Source organism: Diachasma alloeum, unplaced genomic scaffold, assembly GCF_001412515.2.
Source record: "Diachasma alloeum isolate Michigan unplaced genomic scaffold, Dall2.0 Dall_scaffold_00208, whole genome shotgun sequence".
Classification (NCBI taxonomy): Eukaryota; Metazoa; Arthropoda; class Insecta; order Hymenoptera; family Braconidae; genus Diachasma; species Diachasma alloeum.
The window spans coordinates 55137-71862 of record NW_021680373.1 but is presented as its reverse complement, the minus strand read 5'-3'; the positions used below and the strand labels follow the sequence as shown (position 1 = coordinate 71862).

Genomic DNA, 16726 nt, shown 5'->3' with positions numbered 1-16726 from the left:
ATTTCTGCAATTAATTCCATTATTTTAATTTTGAGGATTAAAATTCAATGTTTCACATGAAGGGGAAATATGTCAGAAATTACTGTTTAAGAATGATTAATTGCTCATTTTTGCCGGATTTTGAAGAGGAAATGCAATAGCACTGGTAAAAATTACAAAATTGTTGTGAAATTTTTATTAAACATTTACTAAAATTTAAATGAAAAATCCTTAGAGGGCTATGTATTGCATGATTGCTTACATTCAAGAATAATTTTCAATAAATTTGTCGTTCTATGCATTTTTTAACTATCACGAAACGAAAATTAATTGAAATAATTGTTTAATATAATTTTTCTTTAAAAACCATTCTTCAAAATCATAAAAAAATGTTAAACACCTTTATAAATAAAATGAATTTCATTGATTGGATCATCGATTTGTTTATTATTGCATTGCCCCGAGCTCGCCATGGATAATTCTCTTGATCAAACACACGTGTTGGAGGGTGCCCAAACCCCAACTGTGTCAAGGCAGCTTTTACGCACCCGGGCGCTTCCCTAACCCTCGATTTCAAAGTCAACTGCGTAAATACCGACTGGTTAAATGACCTAACGCACTGAGTAGTTGTCACGTCTCCCTCCCCAAAGTTTCACTCTTCCTCCTCGAATTTTTCGTCTTTTTCTCACGAAGACAGTGACTCTGATTCGTCTAATTTGAGGCTCGACTCTTCCCTACCGCATCCCCTCCGCCCCAATTTTTTCGCACCCATAAAAAATGGCTCGAGGTGCTTTTGGAGCTCTGGCAGAGGCCTAATGGAATATCCTCAATCAATCAAGGCCATAAATGTCGAGTGTGTGTCTGGGACGATTGGAGATGGGTCTTGACATCTTTCGTTTGTTTTTAGTGAACGAGAAAGCTCATTCTCGTTTACTGAACGATGCCAACTGGGTCAGGGTGGTTCAATCCAGTCTAATTGTAACGAGAAGGCAAAATTACTGGTGTTAACGCATTTAATATGTATCTATGGGGTACTCGATCAGAGTTGGAAAATACACCGGAGAAATGACGCATTTCAATCAAACAGAAGTCTCTATTCCAGATTGTTCTATTCATTTCATCAATTTTTTCATCAATATTATGGCTGCTTCAATGGAAATATTTCAATTATATTTTGTTGGGAAGTAAATAATTTTTTTTTTGAAACAAAGAATTATTATATTTTAATAAATTCGTTCTTTTTAAAATTTATTCGATTTGAATAAAGAATTTCTCTGGGTGAATGCAAGAATCTTAAAAATGCCGGAAATCCCGGGAAAATTCCAACAGTTTGACGGAAAATTTGACGAAAATAGTGTGATTTTAATTAGAGCTTTCGTTTCGCCGCATTGTCTGAAATTTGGTTCAAGAGATGTTGTTCAAGAGAATAGAGATATGACGCTGGTAACTATTACCCCTCGTACATGTAGTTGTACGTAAATGGAAACATTAAGGAAAATAGTAGAGTAGGTGAAAATTGTCTTTGTCCCTGGGTTAAACTCCCTCGACAATAGACTCGCCGAGCAAATTGGGGATTCTCAACACAAAAGCTGGTGTAAATGCTGAATTTTTCGGGGCGAAGACATTTATTGTGATTAATGCAAATGATTCCATGCGAGTGGAGGGTTGTGTGTACCTTCATTGTCTCAAAAAAATTTTGATCTTGAATATTAAATTAAATACTAATTAAAAACTACTTGACAATTCATTGATTAACAAACTAAAAAAAATCATTTGATTTTGTTTCTTTCTTTTTCCCTATTTTGTCCATTTCGTTTTTTGATAAAAAAACAATTCAATGATTTAATGTCTTGATCAATCCAAGATGATATTAGAACATATTAACACAAAAAATAAGATCTAAATTTTTTTTTTCAAAAAATCAAAGAATAATTTAAATATAAAAACATTTTTTTTCACTCAAAGAGTCGAGTCGGAAGGGTAGCAGCTACTTTATTCGAATACAAAGAGAGAGTGGGGCAAAACAGGTCATTTTTAGTCGTTAAAAACTCGAAAACCGCAGATTGAGATTTCTCTATTTTTTTGCTCATTTTCAAAATATTTCGTTAAGCTTCAAATGAGGTCTGATTCATGCAAATCGTATCATTTGATTAGGGAATATCGAGAATTACAGAAAGCTAATGTTAACCCACTCTCCCATGCACCCCTTGTAAACTAAATATCAAACTTCCCTACTGTGTGAAAATTCAAAATTTCTCCAGCAGCACAACGTTAATTTACACACATCAAGGCAGCGCTTGCATTAACATACACGTTCTCCGGACGTTCATGTTTATTGCAACCACGCAAAGCCACTTTGAATTTCCACTAGCAAGTCCATTATGTGAGCGCACGATAAGAGGGTCAGCCTTAAACAATTATATCCGTATCTTTACCCTCGATTCATACCTAGTTAGTGAAAATTTTAATGGGAGGCAATTGCAATTTGAGTAACAGTTGTTTATTCATTCACAGCTAGTGAGGAACTTGGAGGTATTGGAACAACTTTGCCATCAGCACCAACGCCTCTTTCACAGTATCCAAAGCTCTGCGAATTACGTAGAAAGTTTCCTGTTCTCTATCGCGTTGAATTTCAGGTAAGTCCTCGCTGTTTACGTTTCTTTTCTCGTTTTATGCTCCTCATTATGCATTTAATATTTTCGCGTTGGTATTTCCCTCCTTTGTAAATATATCTGATGAAAATTGTCGTGCATGCAATTTTTTTAATCCTCAAGAGCAAAGCAGAGGTGAGGGAAAATGTTTTTTTTCCCCTTGATGGAGAGGAAAGAAAACATGGGGCGACAAAGGAATATTCATGATAAAATTTCTGCCTTCCTGAGTCTGTAGAATTTTACTCTCTTCTTGGTGTTATGAATTGGGAACAATAGATGATATCGATTTTTTGGGGGGGACTGGAAAATTCAACGAGTTTTTACACTCTTAAATAATTAAATGAATTGAATAAAGTTGAATTTTAAAGAAGTCAATTGTTAATAGGACTCGTCAATTTTAAATTATTCAATTAATCAATAATTGAATATCCAAATTCCGAATTATTTTACCAATCAATAATTGAGTTCGGAGAATTGACAATTATTTGGATGATCAAAAATCCATTGCATGAAATTTAGAAATATTTTCCCAAGAGTCAATTGAAAATTTAAATGATGAATTATTGTATCATTTTTTAATTACAACGAAAATATTACAAAAACTGATAATCGATGTCGATTCATGTTTGACATTCACGCATTTGTGCTAGTGTTGGGTGTTTACATCTTGTGGAGGCGTCATTGGGGCACATATAGAAATTTATGTTCTCGGTGTTGACAGTTTTTGAAATGTCACCCAGAGCAGTGATGTCTTTGAAATGAGTAAAACTCTTTATTTGAGATGTTAGGTTCAGTCTAATAAAAATATTTCAACCATATATAATAACTAAACAATTCATTCATTCCAAATAAATAATCTATTACCATTGAATAAATAATTTATTTGATCCAAATGAAAGATTTTTAAATGGTAATAAATGTATTTTTTAACATTCCAAATTTGGACAAATGTATAACAATAAAAGAATGATTTTAACTTCAAAATTATAATGTTTTAATTGTTTTTTTTTACCAAAGGAATGATTGAATCGAATAAATGTTTCTCGCGGTACTAGAAAATTCAACGACTGTTTACATTCTTGGAATTTGAAATTCACGCGTTTGCGCTAGCACTCGGTGTTTACATCTCTTGAAAGCGTCATTGGGACACATATAGAGCTTTAATGTTCCCGGTATTGCCCTCGAAAATCGATAAACCGTTTCATGAATGAATGAACGGGTATTTTTGGAGAATCTTTTGAACCTTGATTTTTATAAGAGAGAAACTCCTCGACAGCTTCTCAGAATAATGAAATTAAAAACCACCATTTGCTAATTAACTTCTTTGTTCAGTCGGTGTAACACACCGCGACTTCAGTCAGAGACGTCATAATCACAATGTGAACATAAACCAAGGGGTGAACGGGATTTAAGTAGTTCTGAGCGCTCAACTCATCCGTCGACTCTCTCACGAGCATCAAAGACTGATTTCCAACCTTTACTGTATAGTTAGGAAAGCTGTCTAGTAGTTCTCAAACTCGTTGAAAACTGAGGTGCAAGGACTAACGAGTGTGAGTATCGGTCACATACACCGATTTACCATTTTACGGGAGTTTTTGGAGAAGAGATTTCGAGGGGAAATCTTGAAAATCATTCATGACTTTTTGGAAAGTGTTCTCACAGGAGAAGAAAGTTTTGATTTTGAAGGAGATGTCACTAATCTTCAGGAAGATATCCCTAATTATTAGGGATTTGCGATTTGTTGTTTGTTATTTATACTGAGAAAGTGAGAATCTTTGAGTTTAAACTATTTCCATTGCTTATTTATAGACAACGAATATTGAAAAAAATAATGATTTACTACAAATATGATTTTTTCCAATTTTTACGTTTGAACCCCATTTGTTACTAAAAATTCTACAATTCTTTCAGTTTTCATTTTGAACTGTTTCAACACATTTAAAACATATTTAAAAAATGATGTTTACTTTTTAAAGAAATTAACGAATTCTCGAAATAATTGAAAATCACTATTTTTGAAGATTAAGACCTTTTTAATAAATAATCCCCAAAAAATTGATTTTTTCTGATTCTCGTCAGACCATTCCATTGATAAGTTCAATAATTTTCCATTGATGATTGCTTATAAATCATTTATCACTTATCAATCCTTAATTTTTTTTAATTCTCAAAATTTAATTCTTCTCATTAAAAAAAAACTACACGCAATAATTGAATGAAACAACAAGCCGCTTCAATTCGATATAACGCGGTTTATTTCCCTCTCAGAAATAGTCTGCACTTGTGATTGAGGGACTCGTGACACACGTCTAAAACTGACACATGAAAATGGGAATTTCGCAGGCAACGTACTGGAAAATATCGACATACGTTGAACATACACCAGTGAGAAAGCACCTATTGCATCAAACAAAACATTTTTCATAGTTTTCCAGTTATTTCTCATCCCAGCAAACTTCTCCTCTATTTTATACAACACGGGATTTATACGGCAGTCTCTGTTGTCAAAAGTCACGAAGAGGAATTGAATATTGCGCAGTTACCGGAGGGCTCTGATCAGGCGTGTCAAGAAGCGATGAAAAAAAATTCCTTTCAATTCGCCGTGAACTTTCGGTGGGGCGATAGGTCTTGATGATTTGGGGGATTCCCGATGCGGAGAAAAGTTTGGTGGCATGTTGCACAAAGGTCTCGCCCCGGGAACCGCGAAAAATCACTCCGGGAATGGATGCAAATGAGAATTCGCAGATGTGAGAAGTGATGACGAGGAGAACCGGGGTGAATAGAGATGTCGAGGAGCACTGAGACAAGAGTGAGATGAGGAAAAATAGAGAAGAGGGAAAGAATTGAGAAGATTGAGTACTTTGAACAAGAAATCATCGTGGGTCGCGCTTGTAGGATTATCCTCGATTACATTCAGGGGAGTTGAGAGATTTCATCAGCCTCTGGTCACTGTTGTGAGAGAAAACACGAGTTTTTTATTTTTTTTTATTGAGAAAAAATTTGCAGCTGAAGTGCTTTACTTTCCTGTTTGCACTATTGACAATTGTTGGTTGAATTTTCCGGGGCAAGTGGGAATTTTTATCGTGTTATTGTTCCAGTGATATTTTAAGAAACTAATACAATTGCAAGAGAAAATTGGATCTAGTGTTGAAAATATCTTCTTTCTTGAATTGATGAAATTTTGTTCTAAGATTAATGTATTTGGGGACTGTTTAAATTTTTATCTGAAATTTGCATTACACTTGAAAATTTTTATCGAATTTTCACATTTTAATTTTTTTAATTTTTAGTTTTCAATGAAATTTGAAGGAATTTTGGCACTGAAAATTCACAACTTGATGAATAAAATGGAAAGTGTAAATTTCATTGCAATTATTCCAAACAATTCACTGAAAATCAGTAATTTGGTATTGAATGTTCATGTTTTAATTGAAAATTCAAATAAATAGAGGAATTCTCGTCTCCCTGCAGCTCAAAAACTTCATTGAGTTTCCTGTGAATTTCAAAATTTCATGATTTGTCCCTCGAAATAAAATTCAATGCCACTCTTCTGAAAATTACTACTAAACTCTCAATGTAATCCCAATTTCTTTTCCTCACGGTGTGTAAATTGAACAGAATTCTGGGGATTTTTTCACCTTTAGAAAATTCAGCAGTTGATTAAAAGACATTTCGGATATAGACTAACCAGTTTAGTCTTCTATTCTCCCCGGACAAAGGAAAAGTACCAACCATTGCAGTACGGAGTCCATAAAACTTCGGTAGAAGATTATCTGGACGAAAACGAGACTTTAACGATGAGAATTTCCCTCTAAACTTTCTCTCCCCACTGACTCTCACGTTTATTTACTGGAATATTATCTCACTCGAATATTTTCTAAACGAAATTTCCGGGTAAGACCACACTGAGGATTCAACCCCCGAATCTGAAGGGTAAACGAGAAATCGATGGACGACCTCGATATTTGCTCGTATAAAATTCGCCACACTCATCGCATTCTCACGGGATTATGGCAATCTTGTCCCCAAAAATTGTATGTTCACGAAACTGTTGTCGATATACGTGATGCATTGGTGAATCGATCGAGAATTGTGTTTATGCATCACTCTATTTTCGATAATCTTCGGAGGAACTGCAGCAACACGGTGCCACAATATTTCTGGTCTGAACATATCCAATTGAGATTTTCTCTTTAAATTTGTGAATTAAATTTATTGGGGAAAATGTGCATGTTGCATAAATTTATTACTTTTAATAGTCTAAATTTTATGAAATAATCAGAGGAAATCGTAATTTCCAGATCAATTTTTCCATGAAAATTAATAGAAGTCCGGAAAATTCAGGCAAATGTATTCTTGAATTTTGAATTAATTGAGAATTCCATTGAATTTTTAACGAATGAACTTTCTAACAATTTTTACATGCTGATAAATCGATTTCTAAATAATTAAATCATTATCTAATTCAAGAATACATTTGTTTATATTTTTCCAAGGGTCACAAGATTTTTAATGCGAATAAAAGCTGTATTACGAACTATTGCTATAAAATTGATTCAATTTTTAAAAAATATATTCTCTGGGTTCCATAAAATGCATAGCCAGAAAAAAAAAATTTTAATTGCAAAAAGACGTCCACAATATCCCATTGTTAAAAAAACAGCAAAACAGAATAAAAGAAACCCAAAAAAAGTCAATTCCGACGATGAAAAAGAGACAAAACCGAAATACATATACTGTGACGAACGTCCAGCAATCTCATGAGAGAAGTGAAAAAATTTCTCTGAAAAGTTTATACTCTAAGCCCGCAAAACAGAAGTGAAGCGAAGTGAAGTTACAGAAATGTTGAAGACCAACTATGACCCAACTCCACATTTTCAGCGGCAATATTGAGGAGATTATGAACCCAACTCTGAAAATAAAATACATATCCAGCAAAAAAAATTGAATAAAATACCTCCTCAGCAAAAAATCACAGAAAGGACGCTCACGATACCGCATTTTCAAAAAAAAAACCTACACAACATAATGAAAGAAACCCAAAGGAAGTCAACTCTGGCGATGAAAGAGACACATAAAACCGAAATATATATGCTGTGATGAACGTCCAGCAATCTCGTGGGAGAAAAGAAAAATTCTCTCTCGAAAAAGGGGCTGAAAAATTTATACTCCAACCCAGCAAAAAAGAAGTAAAACGAAGTGAAGTCACATAAATATTAAAGTTCAACTATGACCCAACACTAAAAATTTTTAACAACAATATTCTGGAAATTATGAATCTAACTCTGAAACTAAAATATATATCGAGGAAAAACAATTCTCTGTCGAAAAAGGGGCTGAAAAATCTATACTCAAAGCCTGCAAAAAAAGTGAAGCGACATAAATATTGAAGTCAACAATATTCGGGAGATCATGAACCCAACTCTGAAAATAAAATCCATATCCAACAAAAAAAAAATCTCTCTCGAAAAAGCGGCTGAAAAATCAATACTCCAAGCTCGAAAAAAAGAAGTCAAGCGAAGTGAAGTGACACGAAATGTTGAAAAAATACCTTTCCAGCAAAAAATGACAAAACAGATGCCCACAATGCCCCATCTCCAAAACAACCCTACAAAACATAATGAAAGAAACCCAAAGGAAGTCAACTCTGACGCTAAAAGAGACACATAAAACCGAAATACACATACTGTGACGAACGTCCTGCAATCTCGTAGAAGAAAAAAAAAGTATCTCACGAAAAAAGAGGTTGAAAAAAAAGTTATACTCCGAGCCCGAAAAAAAAAGAAGAAAAGTAAAGCTCCGAATGGGCGGAAAAAGTACCTGAGGGTGCCTGTAAAGTCGGGTCGTTTGGAATGAGGATAGATCGGGCTAGTCGACGAGGGGGTTGTTGGCCAAGCAATTTCTTGTCACGCACGTAATCCCAGCAACTCCTCGGTAAAAGGATATCTTCTGGCTGTGGTTCAAGACTTTTTTACATCGTATCCATCATTTCGGTTTTTATTTCCTCGACGGTGAGCGGAAGGAGTTGATTAATTGAATGAAATTTTAATTTTCATTCCTGGTTTCATCGTACCTCTCCACCCTCGAGGGGCAAAAAAAAATTATATTGAGGAGACGTGTTAGTTAATTGGGGGATAAATCTTGGGGGATTTAAAAAGTGGTGGAGTGCTTGCTTTCAGAGGATCTGGAAAGTAATTTCGGGGGACATGTGGGCGGGAGGGGGGAGGGGGTGCCACAGGACCTGAGTGGGAATGAACGTCGGTGGAAACGAAACAAAAGGAGGGGAGGAGTGAATGTGGATGGAAAGTCACCGGTGTTACCACCAGCCGATTGACGATCAAGGGATTCTTAGCCATTCCACCAACACGAAAAAGCTTTTGGGGTTGAACTGTCCTTTGGAATGACGGAATTACTGCACTTTCGTCATATTAGACGCAACAAGAAACTTCTTAACTAGAAAATGTAGGTCAAAATGAAGAGCAAGTTGTTGTTAGATTTTTTTAAAAAATTATAAATCAATATTGAAGTTTTTTCATTAAAAAAATCATGTTAATTTGAAATACAACTTAAAATGTTCTTCATTTAAAATATTTTTAAAATATTTTTGATGAGGAATCTCTTTTTTTTGCAGTGGGAATTGGGAGGTTTTCACTCTTCGTTTGAAAAACTCGATTTTCAAATAAAAATAGTTAATAGTAGAGATGTAATTTGAAGTTATCTGAATAGCCACGAATTTTATCGTTATTTTATTCATTGTTATTATCAGTTTTGGTGGCGAATTCTATAAAGGGAATCTTTCCGAATACATTTGTGGATGTAAGTTCCGGTCCACTTCTTAGATATTTGTATTTAGCAGCAGTTGCATTTAAATTTTACGGAATTCCGTGATTTAAAACTCATAATTTGATTGAAGTCAACTTAAATTTAATGTCAATTGTAAGTCATGAAAACTGCAATTTTCGAAAAGCGTAGTCCCACTCAAAATAAACAACAAATTGTTTTTATACTTTCATATATTTTTCAAACTCTTGAATCAATAATGACGATTTTCTTGAATAAATTATAATCTCCTCGCTCTAAAAATCTGATATTCCCGGCATGTTTAAGCGCTCGAATCCCCGCATTCTCTTTATACTACATAATCCATGCCGAGGTTTTTTCCCTCGAGTAACGGGGCAGCAAAAAAACTCCCAAAATGACGAAAACTTGACTAACCCGAGAGCTTCACAAGTGCGATTGAATTTCTGCTTGAGCTTGCGAGTCTTGAGTACTCGAATTTGGTTGAAAAAATTGTTGGAGCATGACGGCTCACCGATTTGTAAAGGAAAAACGAGGGGGAAAAATATTCTGAAAATTATTACAAGAAGCAGTGCAGCGATAAGAATGTTCTTTCTCACCGCCAAGTTTGGACAATTGGAGGGGAAAACGACGAAGTTGGAAGTCATTGGAGTGAATAAAGTACATTTGGATCAGCCTGGAAGTGCAGTCAAGTGACTAAAGGGGTGAGGGGGTGCACCAATCGCAACTGAATTTGTACACAACGTAGCTGGGTTACTGCAATGCAAAAAAAAGGGAATAACGTGTACACGAGAATATGTGCGCATGTACATGACTGAGGTGTCGCTGTTCCTTCAACTCGCAAGTCGTCTAGTTACGTAAGGTTCATGGTGCTTATAACCGGAAAGAGGCTGGCGCATTATTTATGAACACTGAGTGGGTCATCTCTCCGCATTTTTGGGCATCAATGCCAAGTGTAATAAATTCACGAATGGGAGAAATTCCAGGGAAAATATTCTTCCTGAAATTTTTAGTCGCAAGTAAAAATCCGTCAATTTCATAACCCTGAATTGATAAAATATAATCAACAAAATATATTGATATTATCCCAAGATTTTCTTAAAAATCAAACATAACAATTGAATTTTTGGCAATTTTTCACATAAATAAAATATTCTTCGCGAAATTTTCAGTCTCAAGCAAAAATCCATCGATTTCGTAAGTCTAAAGTGATAGAATATAATCAACAAAATATGCTAATGTGACTCCAAGAATTATTTTTCGGTTTTTCTTAAAAATCACACGAAAAATTAAATGTTTAGCAATTTTTCACATAATTTAACCCACATTTTCAGTTCAAATTTTTTTTTTTAACATCTGGAAAGGTATTTAAACAATTTTTTTTACTGAAATTACGTAACGGTTTCACATTCTAAGAACAATTTAATTCGTAATGCCTTCGTTATTAAATAATCGAAAACTTTAATTGTTTCGAATGTTTAAGAATGCAAATGTCTTCAACTCAAAAACATTTACATAAGAAATATTTCAAACAATTTATTATCTAAGATTGTGTAAACAGTTTTTAATTTTAATACCAAGGGATTTTACACCGAAAAGTTCGTTAAAATCCGCAACTCCATTCTGAAGGCTAGAGATATTTTATTAATTCTTCATTTGCCATATATGTTACAGACAGCAGCTAAAGTGGAGACACATTCATGCAGGCATGCTACGAAGCCAGCCAACAGAGAAAAGAATCAGAATCAACGGTGTATACCATGTGAGTTTCATTAAAAAAAAAAAGCTGGTGAAATTTTCACAAGCCCCGGGAATGGAGAAATCCGCAAATAGAGTAGATTACATCATGCGAAATTAAAAAAGCTGTGCTTGCATTGAAATGTTCTCATAAAATACAAGTCTCCAATTCCCCGAGTGTAAGAGAAGCAAATATTGAATTCACGATTTGTTATTTTTCAATTTGAGATTAAGGATTACATTTTCCTCATTCGAGATATATTTTTCCCACTCGGTAAGTGAAGACCCGATAAAATACGTTTCTGTGACATAAGGTGTGTCCCCGTAAAGAGGGGCCGTCAATTTTACGTCAACAAGTGGTGCATCTGGGCTTCCATTTAGTCACCAAACTCAAGTGTAGTACTTTGCGGAAACGTACAGTCAATTAAGGGGAAGTTAATTACACAGGGGTGATTGTTGAACATGGGGTGGAGGGTAGGAGAGACTCGAGAATGTGCCGACAGGTTCGATGGAGTATAAATTCCAGGCTCACAATGTCTAACGATCAACAGGGGGTAGTGCCTTGGACTAATTGCTGAGGGAAATCCTTCATATTTTTTTCTTTTTTCGACTCATTGACAACTCAAGATTGAGCACTGCGATCTTCCATCTCGTTGGACATCTCTCGATATGAAAATGGGAATGATTTATTGGGCCATTACTGGTATTAATCCTCGGGGAGGATAAATGAATTGGGGTGATTTATAACTATGGTTATTTTTCAATTTGCAGATGATTACAATAGGGTTGTGCTCGATACTATCAACAACCAGCCGGATTCTGATTATGTTAATGCGTCCTATGTCGATGTGAGTAAATTTTCATCAATTATGCGCTGACAAAATGTTTGTTTGAATCATATGAACATCATTTGAATCGAATTCATCGTCTATTTGATTTGGAAGAGACGAATTATTCATTTCACGTAATCGGAACGTTTTATTGGAGTAAATATATTAGTTTATTGATATTGAAGGAAAATATTGGTCAAATGGATAGAGAAATTTTTAATAAAATTTTTATTCGAATCCAATGAGGCGTTTCGCTGAGTGTTGGACGAGAAAAGTTTGAAAATTCATAATTTTACCGGAAATACAAAAGGAAAAAGGTGTTTTCATCACGCTGTGACGAAAAGTGAACTTTTCGGCACGCTCCGCGTGCCTAAAAGTCCAATTTCCGCCACATTGTGATGAAAAATATTGTTCGTAACTCGTGAAAAAATGTTTTTTAGCTCGTGGGATTATATCACTCGCCTTCGGCTCGTGATATAAACCTCCCACTCGCCAAAAACCCTTTTTTGCTCTCGTTACGAAATATACTATTCAAAAATTTAAACTATTTTCCATTCTTCATTCATAAAAAGAAAATTTAACAAATGAAGTTTTGTAAAATATAATAACAAAACTGTAAAAAACACTTGGAAATGCTCAATCTACAAATGCAATTCCATCTAGGAAATTAAATAATATATTTTGACACGAGTGCGTAATAGTATATTGTGTTACTAGTGCGTAAAGTTCTTTTTTCGCACGCACGTGTAACCCTAATTTTCTGCGACACCTGTCGAGTTCACTGTTCGGACCGGTAGTGGGGGTCAAGTGGTTATTTTTGTACACGAGTGCGTAAAGTTCACGAGTGTCTGCAAAGTGAATTCGGTGCTTTTCGCAGGCTCTTAAACGTTACGCACTACATGCGGAAAATAATCGCTTTGCGCACACTAAACCGTTTGTAAAAGTTCACTTTTCGTTTTTTGACTCGTTTTTGACTCGTAGGAGGTGTGTAGCGCTGGCCGAAGGCGAGTGCTATCCTCCCCTCTGATCCAAGGGTCAAAGAACCCTTTTCCCACGAGTGTCGAACTCCATTTTTCATCACAATCTGCGCAAAATTTCACTTTTCGCCCAAATAATGAAAAATGAAGGAACTCATAAAAATTAAATCCAATTTGCAGAGTATATTAAAGCCAAATGCCTACATCGTTACTCAGGGACCCATAGAGACAACCGTCACCGAATTCTGGCGGATGGTGTGGCAGGAGCAAGCCTCCTGCATAGTCATGCTGACAAAAACCTTCGATTTCATCAAGGTAAATCCTCCTCCCTCAAATTACCGAATAAACTGTCAATCCTCCACCCGATCTCAATTAATAACAATCCTCAGTGTATAAACATTCAATGAGCAAACTCGTAACTTATCCCTCTCGTAATCCTTTCATCCTCCAACGGCCGCTATTACAAACGCGAAACATTCGATTATCGATTGCGCGAGTGGAGCGACAAAACACGGTGTTAGGGGGGAGGGGGGTAAGAGTAACATACGAATGCGCATGTAGATCGAGGTGTGTCCGTTCAATCGTACAGTCCCCGATGGCCACCGACACTGATGATCCTCGTATTAACTATGACCTCGGCCACCTCTGCCTCAGGGACTGGGATGCAATGTCCGGACGTGAGTTTCAACTGTATCGTGTCATGAAAGGGACGAGCTGATGTGATTTTATGAGCGTAATTAGTTAAGTTTCCTCATCAACAAAGAATATTTACATGGAAATTAGAAAACAAAGTCAACGGGTAATGGAGATATTTAAATATCCCGGGGAAAATCGATGCAAAGGAAGCGCAGAGATGGGAAAATTTAACAATACATCCGCTAAAGAAGCCGCATCTTCATTAAATAAACTTTATTTTCATCGATAAATGACGTCCCCTTCTTTTATTCAGATGAAATAAATAATTTTTTGAATATAAATGAAAGTTTACTTTATCCAAACAAAGAGTCCATTAGTTAGAAATAAAATCATTCTTAGGATAAATGAATTATTTATTTTCTATAATTGCAGCATTTTTATTAAAACAAATAGAAAATTGTTCAATAAATAATGCGTCATTCCCCCGGGTGCAGGAAATTTACTTTTTCTCCAGTAACAGTGTTTCCATCGATTTCAACCCATCCCCTTGAATTTCTGTTCCATCAGGTCATGTGCGTACAATACTGGCCACCCAATAAAGACAAGGATGAGGAGTACGGGGGCATCGGTGTGTCCGTTCTCAAGGAGGAAGAATTGGCAAACTTTCACATACGAACGATAAAACTTTATAAGAAAGATGAGAATGGCGTGAGTATCCAATATCCAGTCCCAATGGAAATTCAAAAACACTTTCGTATTATTAAATTACTTTCTTCTATTGAAATTGTTATCCAGAAAATTAATGAAGAGCGCACGTTGCTGCAGTTTCATTACACAGAATGGCACTCGCACACGTGTCCATTCAGCAATGCTGTTCTGGAATTTCGGAGACGGGTGAGAGCTGTAGTTGGGTCAACTATCAAGAATGAATCGGGTCCTATGATTGTTCATTGCAAGTGGGTTTAATTTGGGATATCATTAGTGAACATCTGCTTAATTTGTTGCAAAATGTATTCACGATTTTTTGAAAATTCAGTGATGGCGGTGGTCGCTCAGGTGTGTACCTGGCGATCGATGCAAATCTCGAGCTTGCGGAGGAGGAAGACTCCTTCGATGTCTTCGGGTATTTGAAGAAATTGCGACAGAGTAGACGAGGGCTCATCGAAAATTTGGTAAGGATGTCAGATCGACACATTCAGCAGTTTTATCCCGAACTTTCTAATCCCTAATCGTTCAAGGAGACAATATTTTCATCTTAACGATGAGACAACACGAGATTAAAATGGACTAGAGGCATTACCATTCCATAAGTGATGAATACAAAATACACTGTTGGAGAAAAAAATGGAATTCCAATGATACCATGAACATTCATCATCAAATTCCTTGAAATTCATTTTTTTTTTCCAAAAATAAGAAATTATTCACTCCATAAAAATTCTTTTATTGAGAAAATTTTTATAGCTCATCGGAAAAGGACAGGAATAACCCATTCCTATTCAATAACGTTCCGAATGACTATAAGTCATATCTCCCATCAACTATAAAGAAGAAAATTATCGTGAAAACCCTAGACTGCCGCCTGGCAACAAACACCTATTGTTTTCTCCTCAAATCCCCACAATTCATGAGGATCGACTAAACCATCCATAAACGACGTGATCCCCATTTTCTGTGATCACTGAAGACCACCCTTATTTTCCTCAAAAACGTATGAAACCCAGTAGACCGTTAACACCAGCGAAACGATGCATTTACCGATAAACCCACTGTCCTGTAAAATAATTGTATAAAACCTGACCATATACGAGACCCCGAGCAATTCAGAATTTATTCACAGGACCAATATAAATTCGTGTACGACACTCTCGAGGAGTACATCATCTGCGGTGCCTCGTGGTTTCCCGTCTCCGAGCTGTCGCAACGACTCAAGCAGAAGAGCGTGAAGAATCCACTGACAAAGATGAACGAGTATCAGCGTGAGTATCAGCAGATCTGCAAGCAAACACCTCGTTTTACGATCGGTGATTGCGCGGGTGGACACAGAGCGGATAACAGAGAGAAAAATCGTGATGTCCTAGTTGTGCCACGTGAGTTGTCTCGTTCAATATACAACACTTTCAGCAATATCAATACTTTTTTTTTACCAATTTTTCAATACAATTTATCTTCAACAGCTGACAACTTTCGTCCGTACTTGACGAGCTTCCAGGGTAATAGCTTTACCGATTACATTAACGCTGTATTTGTAGATGTGAGTATCAATGGGATAATCCAATCACCAGTTGTCATTGAAACCGTATATGCGAGAATTGTGTTTAAGTTTACCTAGGGCTTGTTAAACATACTCAATTTGATTGATAGGGATACACGAAGCCCCGTGAGTACATCGTTACCGAATGGCCATTGAAACATACGTGTGGAGAATTTTGGTCACTTGTCTACGATTACGAGTGCTCAGCGGTTGTTATACTGTGTGTACCACCAGCAGTATCAACCAACTTTCCAAGCTTTTGGCCGGAGGGAAGACACTCCAAGAAATATGGCCCAGTATTCACCATAGATCACATTAGCCACAACCACTACACAAACATCAAGACTTGGGTGAGTTTTCCTTGCTTTAACTTTCCTGGGATCGATAGTGCGCCCCAAAGTTTTCGACTATTTGACTGACGGGGAGATCTCACTTTGCAATTTGGTCCTTGTAACAGGTATTCAGGATAAACAAGAAGATAGTGTCCCTGACGGAACTAATGGCAGGAGTTAAAGCACCACCGAAGACTGTCCAGTTGTTTCAGTTGACCTGTTGGCCAATGGGCCAGGCTGTGCCGACGTCAACGAATAGTTTAGTCGAACTGATGAATATGGTGGAGCGGTGGCGACAGAGGACTGATTATGGACCGGTTGCTGTGGTATCGCCCGACGGCAGGAGTCGGTGTGGTGTTTACTGCGCAGCGAATGCTTGTATTGAGCAAGTTATACAGCACGGTGAGGTGGACATATTTCAGGCTGTCAAGACTGTCAGAAGACACAGGCCCCAACTCGTTGAGAACATGGTAATTAACATTTCATTTACCCTCGTCATCGTGTAATGAAAGAAGGTAAACAAAGTGTTTTT

General features: G+C 36.3%; 1 protein-coding gene across 1 annotated transcript in view; it reads left to right on the top strand.

Moving 5' to 3' along the window:
* The window catches only part of LOC107036332 (receptor-type tyrosine-protein phosphatase kappa), a 63543-nt gene that overhangs the window by 46700 nt on the left and 117 nt on the right, over positions 1–16726 (top strand). The window contains exons 3-13 of the mRNA XM_015254253.1: positions 2494–2615; positions 11103–11190; positions 11937–12013; positions 13153–13287; positions 14176–14316; positions 14404–14564; positions 14645–14780; positions 15449–15698; positions 15786–15862; positions 15973–16212; positions 16320–16664. Of these exons, the coding sequence (XP_015109739.1) occupies positions 2494–2615; positions 11103–11190; positions 11937–12013; positions 13153–13287; positions 14176–14316; positions 14404–14564; positions 14645–14780; positions 15449–15698; positions 15786–15862; positions 15973–16212; positions 16320–16664 (1772 nt within the window). The remainder of the gene's footprint in view (positions 1–2493; positions 2616–11102; positions 11191–11936; positions 12014–13152; positions 13288–14175; positions 14317–14403; positions 14565–14644; positions 14781–15448; positions 15699–15785; positions 15863–15972; positions 16213–16319; positions 16665–16726) is intronic.